The following is a 20,516-nucleotide window of genomic DNA, read 5'->3' as shown; positions in this document are numbered from 1 at the left end:
ACAGGTCACCAGAGAACTTCAATTTATACACCTAAAAACCACCAACCAGGCGAGAAATTTGGGTGTGGTGATGGACGCAGACCTAAACTTAGAAAAACACATTAAGGCAATAACAAAGTCAGCTTACTATCACCTCAAGAATAAAAGATCTGATGTCTCAACGGGACCTGGAAAAACTAGTCCATGCATTTATCTTTAGTAGGCTTGATTACTGTAACAGCATCTTTAAGGGTCTACCAAAAAAAAACAAAAAAACAACACCAGTCAGACAACTACAGCTTATTCAGAACTCTGCTGCTCGAGTCCTTACTAAGACCAAAAAAGTGGACCACATCAGTCCAGCTCTGAGGTCTTTACACTGCCTGCCTGTCCGTCAGAGGATAGACTTTAAAGTTCTAATGCTGGCCTATAAAGCTGTGAATGGTTTAGGACCAAAATACATCAGTGACCTCCTGACCCAGTATGAACCTTCCAGATCCCTCAGGTCATCTGGATCCTGTTTTTTTTTTTTTTTTTTTTAAATCAGTTCCCAGAGTCAGAACCAGACATGGAGAAGCTGCATTCAGCTTTTATGCTCCATATATCTGGAACAAACCCACAGAAAGCCTCAGATCAGCTGAAACACTCAGTTTATTTAAATCCAGGTTGAAGACTCACCTGTTCTCAACTGCATTTGAATAAAGCACCAAATCCACACCGTTTTACTTTTAAGCTTAAATTCTAAAACATATTTTAACTACTGATTTTATCTACTGTTCCTTTCTTTTTTTCAAAGCACTTTGAATCACCGTGTTGTTGAATTGTGTTATATAAACAAACTTGCCTTACCTTTCATTATCATACAACACAGGAACACACTGGTTACATTTAGGCAAATATGAAAAAGCAGATCGATTTCTGTTTCAGCCTCAACATTCAGAGATGTCTACAATTGAAACAAAGTCAGCACAGCAGGATGAGGATTACAATATTTATTTAAAAAAAAAAAAAAAAAAAAAAAATGACATGGTTCAGGAAAGACACTGCTGGACTTGGCCCAGCCTTTTAACTACAATTAGGAGAAGAACCACACAATCCATGAGCCTGTTCACTTCAAACTTGCCTGAAACAGCAGCTCCTGCTGTCACCGCTCAGTAATTTCCACATAAGAGCAGAGCTCTAGGCCACATAACGAACCCTGTGCTTTTAGACAGACACTTAAAAATACAAAACTCATGCAAAGTACACACACAAGTGCAAAACAACACACACATGGAATTAAAACTCATGCAACTGAATTTCATGCACAGAATAATAAATAATAAAATCTTTAAGTGTTGACCAAGTCTAACGGCATGGGCTGCTACTGTTTGTTTGTTTTTTTCCTTCAGAATTAACAGGAATTGAGCAGTTTGGCATCACTGGAACAGAGTCCACAAAAAGGATCACTTGTGCAAGAATGCATGTAAAACACACAATGGTCCCCTACAAAAAAAAAAAAAAAAAAAAAAAAAAAAAAAAAAAAAAAAAAACCTCGCTGGAAATACGCCACACTGAAAAATTATATAGAGTTCACAATGTACCAGAGCAACACGTGCAACGAGGTCTGAGAAGAACCAACAATGACCTCAGGAAAAACTCATGTACACTGCACCCATCTGATCAGTATTAGGAGCCACTCCATTCAAGGGATTCTGCACAGAAAAAAAAATTTAAAAACACAAATATATTCTGTCATGTGTTATGATGACAATCTGAGTCATATTACAACGAGTCACTACAACAAAAATGTGGTATTACCTAAAGGAATCATTGAAAGTTGCATTGTGACAAATCCCTTATTGCAGAAGATTTTTTTAAGAATAAATTCTGCAGAGCCCTTAATACTCAACATTCAGTGCATAAAGAACCACAGCAGATTACAGCTGGACTACCATGTGTAAAACAAAGTATCATGTTTCACATAAAAAGCAAAAAACAATAAATAAGGTTTTTGACAATATCAGATTAATGCACAATTTAAAGCTGACACATCAAAATTTCTTCATGTTTCTCAATTGCATATTCTGGAAACAAAGACAGACATGAATTAAAGGGCAGCTTCAGTTCCAGCCCCTTAATCACAGAACATGAATATATTTAGGCTTAAGTTCTTGGGACATAGAAATTTAGAATTTAAGACACACTTAGAGGTTTTATAGTGATAGCAACGACAATAGTAAGGATGGGAACGTTTTGATCAACTTCCTTATTGCCGTGTTAGTGGGCTGTATAGGAAGTGCATAAGGTGTAAGCAGGAAACCTCCACTAAAGAACAGGGGAGAGAAAATTAAGGAAAAAAACAAAACAAAACAAAAAACCACCACAAAAGATTCCACAGAGAGGGACAACAGAGGGACAACAGAGGGACAACAGCGGAGTCCCGTTGGCTCAGCAGCCAGTGGCACTGTTGATGAAATGAGCCATCAACCTTTCACAGTCGTTTCAGAAGCACTTCCTGAAGACTATCTGCGGTCCATACTCCTCGTATTCTTCCTGACTGATCCATGCAGAGGTAAAGGTAGGCATATTTGCCAACACTGCTCCTCCTCTCCACACTGAGGAGTCTCTATCTTTGGGGCTGGTTACACAAACACTGCCCCCCATGTCTGAGGGCAGCAGGCCTTTGATTTCATCCTGCAGTCGCTCGGGCAGGCCGGGCAGCAGAGTGTTCCCACCTTCAGGAAGAGAGGACAAAACAAATGGAAGCAGAATTTGGAAAAAAAAAAAAAAAAAAAAAAATTGTACTTCAGATTGTAGTGCAGCACCTTACCAAGAACCAAATGTTACCTGAAAGTACAATGTTTCCCAGGAAGCAGCGCCTCAGGTCAATGTCTGTGCTGAGGATTGACCTGTAGATGCTTTCGTGCATCCCATAATGGTCCCGTCCAATCAGCTCAGGTTTGAACAGAATCTCAGGTGCCCTAGATGAACAGGGGGTACACTCTTCTAAAGAGTCTGTGCTATACAACAAGCAAGGTGACCGCAAGATCATTTCTAAAACTTAAGTGTTGGTAAACAGCAGGAAGCAGCCCCCCAACCCACCAGCATTACCTGAACCTCTCTGTGCCGAGGGTAATAATCTGCCCATCTGGCATGGTGTAATGCATCTCTCTGCAGGATGACTGCCCCTGATTTAGCTCATCTTCATAGTTGAGAGCGACACAGCAGCACTGCTCCTTCATCTCCCTCACTATCTCCTCCTCTGCTGTGGTACGCATGCACACTCCCTGTTCCCGGAGAAGCTTAAAGAACAAGCACAGCAAGCAGGTTTTGCCTCGTCTTTAAACTAAGTTAGGAACGATCCCGGGATTATGCCGTCCAAGCAATCAATAACATAGCTCCTACACTGGAGCATTAACAGAAGTGCTAAATACCTTTTTAAGATGCAGTGTAACATCTAATCCAGCCAAGGGAAAGCGTTGCACAGCATGAGGTAGACAGTATCCCTCAAACACAGGCACACTGTGGCTCACTCCATCCCCAGAGTCAAACACCACACCTATATCAAATACACACAAGTAGGATCATAGGATCAGATTTGAGTGGTTTAAATACACCAAGCTGAACAAAGTCTTCAGACAAGCTATCATCCGTGTGCATCAATCAGTGCGTGAAGACGAGCGACTACAGTACCAGTGGTTCTTCCCGCTGCGTAGAGCGCTAGCACTGCTTGCATGGCTACATAGGTGAAAGGCACGTTGAAACACTCAAACATGATCTCAACCGCACGCTGCCGATTCTTCAGGGGGTTCATGGCCGCTTCAGTCAAAAGAACCGGGTGATCTTCTGGTTCCACACGCAGCTGCTGGAACGTATGATGCCAGATCTAAGAGACAAAAAGTGAAGCACCAAGAGTAAATGAGCTTGTGGACAACCACCATACTTTATTTCTCTTGAGGGAAGCAGGTTAATGGGTGGGGAAGTTGCAAAGTGGGTGAGTTCTCAAAACACAGACATTCAAACTAGACTAATCCACAGGGACAAATAGGCCTGCAGCTGCCCTCTAAGCCTCAGGAACATATTTCTGCCTGTGAAGTGAGGCTTTTGACAGCATCAACACATATACACTGTATGACCAATGATGGGATAAAACCAGGGTATTTGCTGAACGGATTTATTATATTTGAGACTTGAACATAAGAGAGAACCATTTGTGCCTTTCCACTTTGCCGAAAGTTTCAAGCAGCAGAGACTGTATGATAGATGAGCAAATGTACCTGTAACGATCAAGTATAAAATGAAACTTTTGCAGCCTTTAAGGCTGTACCGACTCTCCCACATGCCAATAGCAATTTTATTTATACAGCACATTTTATTATTATGTGTAAACTCGCTGTGTTTAACACAGGAGATAAAAATACTGACAGCCACCATCGCTAGCGCTCAGCCTCCTACCAGTTGCACCTCATTCTCAAGTTACGGTGTTCACAAAGCTGGGTGTACACGCCACCCGCAGGCCTGACACAATGACAACAATACCCCCTCAGCCTTTTATGGCTTAGGGGTAAAAATATTAAAACCAGTGCAGTAGCAAAACAAAACAGCATATTAAGTGTAAAGTTTTCTAGTCCATTTATGGATATATGCACAGCAGGACCACAATAACATGTTTTTAAACTGAATGTACACATTTTCTTCACATGTCAAGTACTACAAACAAAAAGGCTTTGGGTCGTGCCTCTTTCAAACTAAGCCTCATATTGCTGGAAAAGACATCCAACATCTTCAGCTAGCTGGGTCTGTGGAACAGCTGTAACCTGTAGACAGTAATCGATTTCCAGACGACACATCAATATACTTAACATTTAAGTACTAAAAGGGAATGATTCCGACATGAATTTTTCATTTTCCAGTTGTTATGCAAACACGAGTCTCACCTTTTCCATTTCATCCCAGTTGTGAATGATTCCATTCTTTATAGGGTGCTTCAGAGTCAGAACCCCTCTCATGTGTTCTGCATCGTGACCAATGTAGGCCTCTCTTTCAAGGTTACCATTCAGTACTTCCTGCAAAGACAGGACAAAAGAAAAATATATACATTTATATCCACACTTTAAATCCCCATAGTTTTCCTTATAGCTCAAAGTAGCTGTAGGCAGATGCCAACCAACTCTATAAACACACATCATGAGGCTGCTGTAATGAACAGAAAAAGAATGCAAAGACCAAGGCAATTTATAGAATTTACTGAAAATATTTTGAAAAGAAACACTCCACAAATATGTAGGGGCCAACCTGAGGGACACGAGTTAAAATCAAAGCGTCTAACAACGAATGCACTTACCTCATACTTTGGCACCCCAATTATTGTGGGGAATATAATGCTTGGTAGGTCTTGATCTGCAAATCCTGCCTTTATCAAACCAGAGCCTGTATCCAGTACAATTGGACTCTTGAAATCTGCAATCTAGACACACACACACACACACACACACACACACACACACACACACACACACACCTTTTTAAATCAATTTCCAGAGGTTCAAAAGCACTGAAATGATCTTTTAAGTTTATATTGTGACTACAACTTGATTTTTTTTTTCCAATTCTGGCCACTCAGCACTTTAGTCTATAAGCCACATGTTAGTCATACATTTAAAGTATATGTGCGCTCAGTTGCACATGGCACACAGCAATTTAAAAGCCTGGGGTTGGAAGAAAGCTTTCATAAGAACTAAAAACTAATGTTGATGTTAGGCTTTTAAATACGAGATATACTTGATGTTCTAAATGAAGACAAAAAGGTGACAGCTGAAGTAGGATGTGCCCACGTACCTCTGTCATGGGGCTATAAAACTGGATCTGACTTTCAGGTGACCCAGAGATTCTCAGAGCCTCAGAGCTCTGAACGCCATCTGGTAGCTTTTCATTTGGTTCGTCTCTTCCACCTGGGTCAAACTCTAGAGGCTGATCAGCAGTCACTTGGGATACAGACTGTTCAAGTTGGTGGTCGTCTGCAGGAGGTGAAGTGTGGATTTCCTCTGCTGACTGCACATGTATTTTGAGTAAAGATGTGGGCATCTTTTCATTTTTAGTCATTATTTCAGACGAGCGCTGTAATGATGCCCAACAGTTCTCTAGGGGTACATGGTTATCGTTTTCATGTTGTGTTACATTTGGACTGGAAACCAAGCTGTGGCTGGTGTCTGGAGGCACATTCTCTGGCAGCACTTCAAGTACTTTATCTTGTAGATGAAGTTCGCCTTCATCTGCAAAATAATGACCTCGATCTAAGGACACCTCAGCGGAATGAGGAGTTTTGAGTTCAGCACGGGCTTCATTCACAAGAAGCAAAGACTTTCTTGGCTTAGTTACAGGGGGAAGGAGTGATTTTCGACCTGGGTCAAAGGTGCCATCATCTACCCTCATTTCAGGGATTAAAGATGCTTCTGGACTGCATAAACTAGCAGACCTGGCCAGTTCATTCCCATCGATGTATTGCGATTGGACACCTGCCTCTTCTGAGGGTTCCTGTAAATCAAAGACATTGTTCAAGGTAATTTTGTAATATACTGACAGACCAGTTGTACAACCACTAGCATCTTGACACTGGGAAAGTGGCAGTTGAGCCACATCTTACGGTGAAGCCCCTTTGGTTACCTTAAGGTCTGAAACATCTTGAATAATTTTAGTCACGCGTGTATTCTCAGACTCATCCGTGGCAAGGCTGGCGACTGATGTTCCAGAACCATTTGGAAAGAGATCGCAGAGCGCTCGATCATCATGTTCTTTTCTAGGCCTTTCAGTTACAGAACATTTTTTAAACTTTTCATCAATATCCTCATTCTGTTTCGCTTTAAACTCTTTTTCTATACCCTTCTCCAGCTCCTCTACCTCCCTCTTCTCCTTTTCCAGCTGCAAATGTGAAGCCTTCCTCTCATTGCATGAAGTCAGTAACACATTTGTACCCACAGGTTTGCTCTCCGAGAGCTCATTGTTGAGTTTTTCTTTACTGCATCGAAACTTGTTGATCTGCAAGTTCTCTTCCATGATTAACCCATCCAGGATATGAACCTTTCTCAGTTCCATCAGCAGGTCTGGCCTGCTGTCAGATACCATTGGAGCTTCACTGTAGAGCCCATCTGCAATAGCTTTAGTTTCGCGTGCAGACCCAGCCGACACGAGGTCAATGAAACCGTCAGATTCTGCAGAGTCAACGGAGTCATCGAAGCAAAGAACACCAGCTTCAGCCAGCTCGTAGGACGACATCTTAAAAGAATAAGAAGGAAAAATATAGTGAATACCAAGGGACTATAAAACAAGCTGACAAACCTACTGTGACATTACCCACTGGTTTCTAGGCTTCCCTTGAGGCAAACTGAGTTTTTCCATTCTGGCCATCATCTACCCATTTTTTGGAACCAGTAGTAAATTAAACATGGGTTAAAGGTTTGAACAGGTAAGACTCAGATTGATATCAGGCCTTAATGGGGGCTGATATCTACTCAATTCTGGAATTATTTTCAGAACAACCATCAGCACAATAATTATAAGGAGTGAGTTAGACATTAACAAGCTAAAGATTTCTTATTAAATACAAATGTCAGTAAAGTTATTTGAATAAAAGTCTATTTGAGTCAGACATTTTGTAAAACAAACCCCAGAATGTCTGACAGAGCCACCTGTCAGCCTCTGATGATGAGGATTTAGCCATTTCAACATAGCATAGTACTTTGCAAATTACATAAGAAAAATATTTTAGCCAAAACTGCAAACAAGCTTGTTTCACTACTTGAAACAAGCTCAATACAACCAGGCTACAAAAGATGACAGTTGTCCACCAGGCTCTGTGTAAAAAAGTATTTGCCTCACATACCTAATAAACATTTGTGCCACTGGCTGTAACAACTGCAGTAAAGTGTTTGGGAGAACTGGCACGAAGTCTGTCATGTTACTGGGGGAATTTTGGCCCACTTTTGTTTTATGAGAAAAGCCGTTTAAGATGCTTCAACATGCCCTTAATTATATTTGAGTCTAGACTGAGTAGGCCATTTCAAATCCTTCATTTTTGGCCGACACTTGAGGTCCTTTAAATGTGCTATATAAATAAAGCCAACTTGACTTGCAGACGTAGACTTGCCAGACCAACTCAGATCATTTAACCAAAGCACTTGAACTTCAGGGTGTAAACTGATGGCCGGACAATCTTCTTGGTGAAGAGCAAAATACACATTTCCATCATCTACTGTCTGTCCAGAAGCAGCAAAGCATCTTCAGACCATCACACTACCACCACCATGTTTGACTATTGGTATGATATTCGTTTTTTTAGAAAATGCTGTGGTAGCTTTATGGTAGATGCTCTGTCTATCTATAGAGGGAAAAGACAGCACTGTATACCATCTTAGCGATACTGCACTATATTGCCTTTGCTGATGCCACGTTTCAGTAAATTCACACTTTGAATGAGCTAGTTTGTCACCAGTGACAGCAGCTCATTGGAAAAGGATGTAAAATGCCTTTGTATTTACTTATAAATGCTGCTCTCTGCAAGGATCATTAAAACTTTACCGTTACCTGCCAACTAAATACATGCCAGGACAAAGTAATATTACACTGTATGTGAAAGAATGGCAAATGCAAATCATAGGAAATAAAATTGAAGTTGAGTCAATAATTGAGCTGACTATACAGCAGTTTTCAAAGTCCTTGTACTTCATGACATCTGGGAATGACCAATTAAATTTTCTTCTAATTGTTAAAAATGTATTTTGAAGAAATTCATGAAGTCCTTACTAATTAAAGGAATGCTTATGTAGGTCTTATATACACTGAATTGTCATAACAGAAGTGCTTTTATACACTGAAGTGGGAATCATGATGTTAAGCGTTTTAACCTATATACACTCCATTTGTGTTGACCCATCTACTTTTATATCACGTGTTATTCTTTTCTAATGTGCAGTTTTGACAATTTTATGGTCATTTGAGGGGTCCACCTGGTGATTACTATGAATCATGGCTAAAGTTGCAGAAAACCAATAATTACTGAATTAAATTTTTATTTTGGGGTCATAAAAATATCAAGTAGATTAATTACTTCTTACTATAAAAGGCTGGCATAACAGATCTGTCAAAAAGGAGAGTATAAATATAAATCTGAAAAGAATACCCTGAAAGCTGTGCAACTCATGGGTTATACTTCATAGAGGAGTAGTCAGAGTCTCCTCACCCTAAAGAGGATCCAGGAGTTCTCTTACTTTAGTCTGTCACTCTTTTTCTCTAGCTTTCTGCTACGTGTGCATATGCTTAAGGCGCTAAACCCTGGGGTTGCTTTGCTTTGTGTTGTCTCGTTATTCTGTGTGTAGTTATGTGCCGCTTTGTTTTTGCATGACTGTTCAATAAACTGCTCTTTTTCAGAGGATCTTATTTAGACATTTGATATAAAAACCTAAAAAACAAACTGCAAGTGTTTTTTGATCATCTGAACATAGACGGTCTTTGGGAATGACAGAAGAGGAGACGCTGCAGAGAGGCGTGTAAGACTGCAACTTTGGTTCCCGTTTTGGATTGTTTAATGAATTTGGCCAGATTTATAGAAATGACAGTTGCTCCCAGCGTGGGATAAATCCCGCCTCTCCTAACAAGACCAGGTTTCCCCAATAGTTTATAAACCACACATCATTTTCACAGTCTGCCCATCTTCCTCTTATAGTCCAAAGAAATGCCCGGGAGTAAATGGTTATGATAACCCTAGTATGCACCAGTACCTTGTGTAACCTACCTCTTAGACTATGACTCTATGACTTGGAATAACTGAAACAAACTGATGTTAAAAGTAAGATCAGAAATTAAAAGAATCTGTAACAAAGAACTGATCTGCTGGATGCTTTACCTACCGTATCAAGCTGGTCCTCACCATCACACAGTCGCCAGACACCCTGCCTGTCCTCGGTCCTCAGCAGTGCATCTAGCACAGCTTCCTGAGCCAGAACATTTTCCTCCTCCTGCAAAATAAAAACTTGTTCCGTTCTGTCCAGAAGTCACAACAACCAGCACTGTCTTCATTTCTCAAATGATCCACCTCTCACCTCTAATATTTCATCAGCCTTGTCCAAGATATTCTCTACTTCCCTCAGACCTTCCTCTTCCTTCACATCCCAATCCTTCAGGGACAACGCGCTGGAATGTGGGAGGGGAAATAAAATAATAAGGCATTAGGCAATTCTTTAAGCAAAGCTAGCAACATCCAGGCTGATAATTATTACAGCTCTACGTAAAGAAATTTGATGAAACACTACAAGAAAATCCTTTCATAAGCAAGAGGGACAAAGTCAAGCCAATAGGGAGGTCTTATTCAGTTCTGATAACAAGGTACTAGCCTCTAGATTTGCCTTTTCCCAGTCTGCTAGCCTTCTTTCTTTAAACTCTTTCATCTTACCCTCATTAATTTGCTGCCATAAGGAATCAAAGTAGACAATACAGTGTCTGTATGTTATGATGAAATGTAACAGTAGGTGCCACTGTAGGGATTTTACTGGTTCAGAATGCAGTTTGGCAGGTGATCATGCCTGATCAGTCCTTACCATAAATTGCAATACATCAGAGTGCCCTTATGTGACAAATCTAATTATTTTGTCACTTGTGCAAAACAAAAAAAAAAATTAAAAATAGATTTACTCATGTAGGATCTGTGTAATCACTGACATTTCAATACCATTGCTGAAATTTCTTTGAGAATTGTCATAAAAATCCCCCCCCCAGGCATCGATGACACACTGTAGGAGAAGCAACATACTGATCGACATTTTGACATTTGAAGCCAAACAAATCACCCATCATCGTCGTCATCATCTTGACTTTGGTCATGGAGGTCATAGGAATCCCAGAGTAGAGTAGGAACCCCCTCTGTGGAACAGATGGACTTGTCTTTTCCTTCAATAACGGTGCTGGAGAGAACACTGCAAATGGGACTTAGTTCAGGATGTTCCACACAACTTTGTGGATGTAATATCCAGTCCCTGCTCTGTGATCCTTTGGGTTCTGTGCTCCTTAAAACCTCCGGTGTAGCCTGAATTTGAGACCTGCTACCCTGGGTGCCAGTGACATGTTCATTTGAAGAATCATGATCAACTTTTTGAGGTGCTGGATTTTGTGTACTGCTGACAGTGTAAGAGTTTTCCATATCCTCTACCGGCAAGCTAAGCCAGGGGTTACTGGACACGGCAGCTACGCGCTTTACTTTGATCTCAAATTGATTGAGCAAATCAGCTTTAGGAGAGTTTCCTATAGAGCCCAAGTCATCCTCCTCTCTGTGATCCCCACCATCTGAAACACTGGAAATAATGTCATGGATTTGAGGCAGGCTTGAGGCAGGTATTGCAAAGTCTCTGGTTGCAGCAAACAGGGAGGGCGATTTGCCCGTAGCTGACACCAACCCTGAACCTCCAGTCAAGGGAGATGTTCCAAAGACATGGGCAGCTTCTTTACCACCTTTACATTTGGCAAGGTTTGACTCTGAAACATGGTGTGGCACAGGTTTTGACGTGGTAGAATCAGCAGATAAGTGATTCACATGGTTGCCCCTCAGTAACTCATACTGCCAATGTAGGGCCATCTGGAGTTGTTCGACAGCCACTGATCCTGAAGAGCTTAGAAGTTTCCTCAGTGTCAAGCACCTGACAAACAAAAAAAATAAATAGAAAATGAAATAATGGCACCAGAAAAAAAATTAATAAGGCAAACTGGTGCGGCAGTGCTGCTCAGCCAAACTGTCAAGTATCGTTTGACATACTGAATATTTGGGTTGAATGGGTGATGGGATCAAACTAATTGAGCAGCCATAGGCTACAAATGCTGATCAGTTGATTAAATCTATTCCAAATATTACTCCATCTGCTAAAGGAGAAAAGAAATTATATCATTCACTGACAGCATGAATAAATAAAGAATCCAGTGAACCAATGAATACAGACAACGACAACAACAAAAAAGACTGGAGTAAAACCATTTAAATTGCCATCATCTACCAAACTTGCATTTGATTGCTGAATCAGTTGTTCAACTGAAGATAAAAATATAGATCACACAATGGACACATAACGTAGATGTGATATTTTACCCAGCAAAGACTCATTTGGCGATTCTGAGCCAGGGGTCAGACTCTAAATTCTGAGACATTTCACCTTTCAAAAAGTCACTCAAGGGTCAACCAAAAAAATAAACCAAACATAAATGGATGAATGTTTGTTCTTTGTAAATGAATTAAAAGGTTAAACTTTGATAGAAATTTATTTCATTTCAGTTACACAAGTCTCTTTATGATTTTCATGATTGTGGCTTGTAACTAGTGCAAATCACAAATTCAGCAGCTCAAATTAGAATATTTCAGTATGACTTTATACACAACAATCCACACGTTCTGTTGAAATGGAAAAACCCGTTTAAAATCAATCACGTCACCTTTGAGACATCTGTTTCCCCGTCTGCTGGATCTCATCATCCGGGATTGCATTTGCCAAATGAGACAGATGGAGCAGCTCCTCCATTTCTGGAGGAGGATTGTTCTTCAGAAAAGTGGACAGCCTCCATCTCCACCCAGGCATCATCCCCCAGTTCTTCTGCTGCAGCTGGATGGAGGAAGCCTCTTCACGAACACCCGACAGGAGCTCCTGGAGGAAGTTCTGGCAAAGGACCCGACTGTACCAGGAGCTGGCCTAAACAGGTAAACGGCATAATTTCTGCTATTCTTGGTGGTGGGGCCAATTTATTTTAGACAACAGTAACCAGGTATGGCAATAACAAAGTTAGACTCACACATTTTTGATTAACATCATCTTTAAGTAAAAAGCATTTGTCCTTGAAATTAAAAATGCACACCAGCTGCCATTAGACAGCAGAGGATGATAGAAAAATGTTAGTAAGCCAGTTGGATGATAGGTCAGTGTGATTTGAAAGAGGATGTCTGGCACACGTGGTGTGAAAAAAATTAAAATTACTGTCAGTGATTACAGTGAGTAAAGGTATTTTTGTTGTTTTGTTTTTTTAATGTACAGTGGCTTGCAAAAGTATTCGGCCCCCTTGAACTTTCCCACATTTTGTCACATTACAGCCACAAACATGAATCAATTTTATTGGAATTCCACGTGAAAGACCAATACAAAGTGGTGTACACGTGAGAAGTGGAACGAAAATCATACATTATTCCAAACATTTTTTACAAATAAATAACTGAAAAGTGGGGTGTGCGTAATTATTCAGCCCCCTGAGTCAATACTTTGTAGAACCACCTTTTGCTGCAGTTACAGCTGCCAGTCTTTTAGGGTATGTCTCTACCAGCTTTGCACATCTAGAGACTGAAATTCTTGCCCATTCTTCTTTGCAAAACAGCTCCAGCTCAGTCAGATTAGATGGACAGCGTTTGTGAACAGCAGTTTTCAGATCCTGCCACAGATTCTCGATTGGATTTAGATCTGGACTTTGACTGGGCCATTCTAACACATGGATATGTTTTGTTTTAAACCATTCCATTGTTGCCCTGGCTTTATGTTTAGGGTCGTTGTCCTGCTGGAAGGTGAACCTTCGCCCCAGTCTCAAGTCTTTTGCAGACTCCAAGAGGTTTTCTTCCAAGATTGCCCTGTATTTGGCTCCATCCATCTTCCCATCAACTCTGACCAGCTTCCCTGTCCCTGCTGAAGAGAAGCACCCCCAGAGCATGATGCTGCCACCACCATATTTGACAGTGGGGATGGTGTGTTCAGAGTGATGTGCAGTGTTAGTTTTCCACCACACATTTTGGCCAAAAAGTTCAATTTTGTCCCATCTGACCAGAGCACCTTCTTCCACATGTTTGCTGTGTCCCCCACATGGCTTGTGGCAAACTGCAAACAGAACTTCTTATGGTTTCCTGTTAACAATGGCTTTCTTCTTGCCACTCTTCCATAAAAGCCAACTAATAGTTGTCCTATGGACAGATTCCCCCACCTGAGCTGTAGATCTCTGCAGCTCGTCCAGAGTCACCATGGGCCTCTTTGCTGCATTTCTGATCAGCGCTCTCCTTGTTCGGCCTGTGAGTTTAGGTGGATGGCCTTGTCTTGGTAGGTTTACAGTTGTGCCATACTCCTTCCATTTCTGAATGATCACTTGAACAGTGCTCCGTGGGATGTTCAAGGCTTGGGAAATCTTTTTGTAGCCTAAGCCAGCTTTAAATTTCTCAATAACTTTATCCCTGACCTGTCTGGTGTGTTCTTTGGACTTCATGGTGTTGTTGCTCCCAATATTCTCTTAGACAACCTCTGAGGCCGTCACAGAGCAGCTGTATTTGTACTGACATTAGATTACAAATAAGTGCAATCTATTTAGTCATTAGCACTCATCAGGCAATGTATATGGGCAACTGACTGCACTCAGACCAAAGGGGGCTGAATAATTACGCACACCCCACTTTTCAGTTATTTATTTGTAAAAAATGTTTGGAATCATGTATGATTTTCGTTCCACTTCTCACGTGTACACCACTTTGTATTGGTCTTTCACATGGAATTCCAATAAAATTGATTCATGTTTGTGGCTGTAATGTGACAAAATGTGGGAAAGTTCAAGGGGGCCAAATACTTTTGCAAGCCACTGTAGCTAGCATTACCTAACAACAGTAAGACAAAAAGCTGTTGATGGTTAGCTTAGGTTCCAAAACAAAAGTTCTTCCAATGAATCAAATGCCCTGCTGATGTTCACGCTACAGGACATGCCACAGTTATGAGCACTTGGTATTACCGTGTCTGTAAGTTTTCCACAACTTGCCTTGCTGTAGTAGCGATGGTAGCTGGAAACTGCTCTGAGGGTTTGCAGAATCACGTTCACGGCAGAGTCAAGTTTGCCTTTCAGCCTCTCCAGATCTGCAGCCCAGCTCCCTGTGGGCTGACTGTCCAAGGGCAGAATCTCTGCTGAAGTCTGGATTACATCTTCAGCCCAGCGAACAAGTGCCTGGTAGGTGAGAGGTAACCTTTACTTCAAGCATAAGTTAACAGCATCCGTAACACAGTTAGCAACACTAATGTTACAAACAACTAGGATTTAACTGAACCGTGGTGTAATCTAATCGAGTTCGATCTATGTTGCAAGGTAAGATTCATAACATGCAAGCTAAAGCCATACCATAGCAGGAGTGTGAATGGATGCTTCAAATTCAGACACCAGAATCACAGCTTTTTTAGGGTCCTTGGCAATCTCTACTTTGAAGGGCTGGATCTTCTCTCGAAGAAGAGTTTCAATCTTCTCAGAAACCTGTAAGCAGGCGACAAGAAAACCCAACATCCGGCTGCCTTTAGTTGTGGATTGGTTGTTGTTCCCCATTTACTGGGAGAGCTGATAATTTTCTTCAACTGGTCACTCAAAGTAGTTTTCCACAAACACTGAGCCGTTTATATTAACACGATTATCTGTACTTTTATCTAGTTCTGTACTTAGCTGCACGCCCAAAGCCATTTTTAAAGAAGAGAACTGCACCCTTGGCAATTCATAATCAGAAAAATGATTTAATAGTTCATATTTTAAGGTTATCCAAATGTACAAAGCCACATTTGTCCTGTGGATACTCAGTTTTGTGGTCAAACATTCCCCACTCTGCTCAAACCAAAACAGCCCGAGTAAAATGACTCAGGTCATTTAGGTTTTGGTTTAGACCACTAGGTTTAAAAAAAATTTAAAGGAAACCATTACATGTGGACTCGCTGTTAGACCCACCTGCAGCGCATTATCATGCAACTGGAACACACGTAGCCTTAAGCGAGCTTTAGAAAACAGCTGCTGCCACAGCAACTCCACTTTTTCCACAGCAGCAGTTATCCTGTAATTAAATGACACAGTGAGCGACATCAACTCTTAAAAATGTCCGATACAGTTTCTTAGAGTAGCAAAAAACATTAATCTTGTATAATCCTTAGTCATACTGGCATTTTGCTTTAGCTGATGTGAAATGGGATCATTACAAAACTGCTGTATGGACTTTTTGGTGGATTAAGATAAAGAACCCATTTTCATGACTTGACACTGAGATCTGTCTGCCTGCAGTACCTGCTGTGGTTCTGGAGCATATCGAAGGCCATCTGAGTGAAGAGGGCAGTTCCAGCCATGTCCTGGAAGCACGGCTCCCTGTCAGGCCAACGCAGCTTCCCCACCAAGCTCTCACAGTTCCTCAGTAGCTCCTCCAGCCCCAACTCCCTGATCACATCATACATGTGGGACAGTAAGCTTTAATGTTTACCTGTGAAACGCCCTTAGATTGGTCAGAAGCTGCCAACACCACCTCTTTCATCTGAACGTGCAGGGGTAACCCTGGGTTAACTTGATAACCAGCTTTCTGAAACGGTTTATCCTGATCGACAGTGTTAGAGTAAGCTGCTTCAGATAACAAAGATACCCACAGCATGTTGAATGAGTTTCCTAGTATAGGGCCCGAATTAGCAACTAGAGCACATTATTTACTCTTGATGGTACTAATATTATACCATGAATACAAGAAAAACAAGTGTTACACCAAACAAGCATCTGCGCACATGCCCCTCTGCCGTCCTGCTGCTATAAGGTTTATATTTCAGTGAATATTTGATTGACAAAAATATTGCAGACAAGAAAGTGCCACACCCTTTTTTAGACTGCAGCTGCTTGATAAGATCATAAACAAGAAGTTGCAATTCTAACCTCCTGAGCTGCTGAAACTTGGCTTCAGTGCTGAAGCAGAATTGCCGGAGCTCGCTGACGGTGGTGGGCAGTGGCAGCCTGGACAGAGCCTGCAGTGCAGAGATGCATGAAGGCAGCCGCTGGACTACAGACACAAACTCCTGGACAAACGCATCGATCTCCTGCAGGAAGCACCATGAGTCAGAGTTACAAGATCATCAACATGCATCTCTGTGCACACAGGATTTCACAATATAGGACTTCACTACTGTTTATTTTAGACAGCTTTATGGTAAGCATGAGTTTAAGGCTACTCATTTTCACGATTTAGTTATGTCAACAGTCGATTAAGTCAACCAAATCCCAATTCAGTCTATGGGGATTGTATCCCAAGTAGTATCCTAAATAGGTTTCCCCGCAGGCAAAGAGGTGCCTCAGTTAACAGTCATGGCCCAGCTGAATATGACTGAATGGCTAATTAATGGAAAGAGGGCTCCTTTCAATGGCTAATAAGATCAGCTCATTATGCAAGGCATTTGCACAAGCTTCATGGAGGTGACCAATAAGAGGTGCTGGCTGCTTAAACAGATCTCTGCATCTATGCTCGCAATAAATATTCAATGGATTCTGACCTATTGTTAGTTATTAGTGGATTACCAGAGAGACTGTTTCTCATGTCACACTTGAGCAGAAACATTTCAACATACACACACAAATCCCCCGACTAATCATAAGACTGATTCTTAAGTCTTGCTATCAAACTAACGGTTGTGTTAAACAAATATAACAAATTAGTTAGAATGGTTGGCTTAAAGTTGGTTGGGGCAGACAATCAGCAACATAATCACCCATTAAAAAAGAAAAAAAAAAAGTATCCTTAAACACTGACCCTTCAGCTGCTTTTCCAGCTTATTCCTATGACCAAAAGCTTTGGAAAGGAAACATGACTACATCTTCATATATCTAAATAACATGCAGGACAGACATTAATTTCTTTATCTTACTCATACCTCTTTATAGATGCACACATTACAAGTAGAAAAGCTCATGTTAAATTCCATATTTGTAGCTACCTTTGCTACAGTTGGCACATGACAAGTTGTTCCCCAGAGAAGCAGCAGCATTTTAATACAGGTTCTTCACCTGAGGCGTCTCTCTCTTCCTTCAGCTGCTCCCTTTTGGGCTCAGAATTGTCACCTGCATTAATTTTATTCTATCACTAGTATTGTCTTCTGTCACCCCACCCCTCTCATTACATCCATGAATCTTCTGAGGTCTTCCTCTTTTCCATCTGCTTGGCAGTTCGATCTTCATCATCCTCTGTATAATTTACCCACTATCCCTCCTCTGCACATGTCCAAACCATCTCAGCCGTCTCTCTGATGGACTCGTTTCTAAGCATCTGATTTTCATTCCTCTTCTGACACACATAACTTCCTAATACAGTACCACATCTTGGCACCTTATCATATACTTTGTGTAGATCCACAATTACACAGTGAAGCTCCTTCAGAACTTCTCCATCAATAATCTCAAAGCAAATATCACATCTGTAGTGCCCTTTCTCAGCATGCTGCTGTTCACAGCAACTCCTTCATATCTTCATTGTATGGCTCATCAACTGCACATCACACTCCTCCATTCCTCTGGCACACTTACTCTCTGGGATTGTGTCCATCTGGTTAAAGTCCACTCCCTCTCTCCCATACATCACCACAGATATGTCATCAAGACCACAGGCCCTTACCCTCTGTATCCTTTTCAGAGTGATTTTTCTACACTTTCTAAATGAAACTGGTCTCTCAGAAAGCAGCATCACTACCTTAATGAAGGCAACCCAGCTCTGATGACGGTACATGAGGTATCCACCCAGTGACCATGGTAGCTGGCTTCGATCAATGTAGTTCTGGAGCTCTGGGATTTCTCTCAGAAGGACCCTCTACAAAATGTTTATAAAAGAAGATCAGAACTGCTCACTTACATTAAATCTAAACAGTCTGTGCATAACAGTTTGATATACTCACTTTGAAAGAAGCAGGATAATCCTTCGATGGAGCCAGCAGCTTCAGCATTAGCTTCTCAAGATCCTTTTTTTTGGGCTGAAGGATGTACACAGTGTGGACTGTGCGCTTATGTAGCTAAAAAAAAAAAAAAAAAAAAAAAAAAATAGGAAAAGAAAAATTTGCACCAACAATTATTCTTTGTTTTCCTCAATGAAAACACATGGTTGCTCATATGGCACTCAATCACACAGTAGCAACAGTTTTTAAAATGGCTTCATTGGTTAAGTAAACGCAGACATCTCTGAAACCCTTTGCCTCATCTTCAATTCTTCAGGCATTAGATTCATGCAACGTTTTCTCCAATTTAACTCTCCAACAGCAACAATACATAAAATGTAAAAATGTATCGCTAAATGAAGACTACCTTCAGCTTCTGGATTTCTACATTTTTGTCCTTCCACAGGTTAGACAGCTGACGTCTAGACAATATTTCATTATTATTTGGGACTCAAATTCTTCAGAGTAATTTGGGGTCTATACTTTGTTCACAAAAAAGTAAATAATACAATCCATATTCATCACAATTCAACAGCAGCCTGCTGGGTAATATGTGCATTTACATCAGTCCAGTTTTGTCATGTGGCACTTGAACCTTCATTGCACTGGTAGTGAGAGCTGAGTGCAGCATGGCTATTCAGTCCTGCCACCATATGAGCTGCAAACACCAGCTGCCTAAAAGCATTTCAGCATAGAACTTCAGTCTAAAAAAAAGTAAACCTTGAAAAGGTCTCACAATGTAGCCACACACTCCACTTCATCATAACAATACCTCAAGCAGCAGTAGAGACTCGACAATGAAACTGATGGTAGAGAGTGAGGCATCCCTCAGATCAGCCACGACTGACACCATGCTCTGCTTTTCCTGTTTCTTACTGTCAGAGAGAAACAGTCCAAACATCACTGTTCACACAAACACAGTGCAAAAAAACGTGTTTGTTGAATTCCACCTACTTGTGCTGATACTGAAAGTAATTTATGAAGTCCACCACTTCAGCTTTGCTGAGGTCTGAGGAGAGTTTGTATTGCCCATCCACTGGGAACATAACCAGAGGGCAACCATGTTGATCAAAAGTACCTAAAAAGCCAGATAAACCCATTATGTGCAAATTTTAGGGATCAAGAAGGAAAATAAAATGAAAGAGGCCTAGACATCCGGGCCGAGTCAAGGACATTTTCATGTGGCTTCCAGTTTTGCCAAAATAAATGAAACAATGAACAAAAAAGACTGAGTATCACCAGGAGTGGAGGAGTTCTAAAGCCTTCACGCAAGCTCTCTTAGGTCTCACACTTTCAAACATTTATGAATACACCAGGCACATGATACACAAATGTGGGTTAATAGCTACCAGGGAATAACACCGCTCCGGAGCTGAGCACATGATCCGCAGGCAGGGTCGGGGAGGGAGTACTCTCCTGCAGCGGCTCCGGGACGTCTGAAAGGTTTGGGAAGAAATTATTTTTATTGGCTCACACCCGAAAACTCCAACAGTCCATAATATCTGACCGGAGGAGGAACCGCTCCAGCAAATTCCTCAGCTCCACACAAAAAGTTGGCTAAAAAAGTTCATCAGTGCTTCAGTCATGAACCCAGCGAGGTGTCTGTGTGCTGTGGCTCCATGGGAGCAGCACTGACCGGCTCACCCTCACCGAGCGACACTGGTCTCTCTCCTACCTTTTGCTCGTCGGCTTATCGGAGATTCTCCACTCCTGGCTCGTTTCCAGGACATGTTTGCGCCTCAAGCGAATTCTCTGTGTGTCTCCGAACCGGACTCGACACTGAGAAGTTCTACTGCGGTGCAGCAAAACAAAGAC

At 41.4% G+C, this 20,516-nt stretch overlaps 1 protein-coding gene across 2 annotated transcripts; it reads right to left on the bottom strand.

Annotated features, from left to right (window-relative positions):
- Positions 1–1,488: 1,488 nt before the first annotated feature.
- Positions 1,489–20,488, bottom strand: LOC134643847 (uncharacterized). 2 transcript variants are annotated; one of them, XM_063496459.1, is made up of 24 exons: positions 20,377–20,488; positions 20,051–20,137; positions 19,656–19,779; positions 19,474–19,576; positions 18,666–18,779; positions 18,464–18,580; positions 16,663–16,823; positions 16,036–16,182; positions 15,706–15,808; positions 15,118–15,246; positions 14,764–14,946; positions 12,427–12,680; positions 10,800–11,642; positions 10,056–10,146; positions 9,864–9,971; positions 6,625–7,233; positions 5,800–6,495; positions 5,306–5,428; positions 4,899–5,027; positions 3,655–3,847; positions 3,396–3,520; positions 3,073–3,263; positions 2,809–2,942; positions 1,489–2,696 (listed from the first exon to the last, which is right to left on the bottom strand). In XM_063496459.1, exons 1-24 carry the CDS (start codon positions 20,429–20,431, stop codon positions 2,464–2,466), a joined length of 5,052 nt encoding a protein of 1,683 aa, XP_063352529.1. In that variant the 5' UTR covers positions 20,432–20,488; the 3' UTR covers positions 1,489–2,463. The 2 variants fall into 2 exon arrangements, with proteins under 2 accessions (XP_063352529.1, XP_063352530.1); XM_063496460.1 differs by lacking the exons at positions 20,051–20,137; positions 20,377–20,488 and having other exon boundaries at positions 19,474–19,572; positions 19,656–19,748.
- Positions 20,489–20,516: the final 28 nt, after the last annotated feature.

This window comes from Pelmatolapia mariae, linkage group LG15 (assembly GCF_036321145.2).
Source record: "Pelmatolapia mariae isolate MD_Pm_ZW linkage group LG15, Pm_UMD_F_2, whole genome shotgun sequence".
NCBI classification, from domain to species: Eukaryota; Metazoa; Chordata; class Actinopteri; order Cichliformes; family Cichlidae; genus Pelmatolapia; species Pelmatolapia mariae.
Note: the sequence above shows the minus strand (reverse complement) of the source record. Positions and strands in the feature narration are given on the sequence as shown.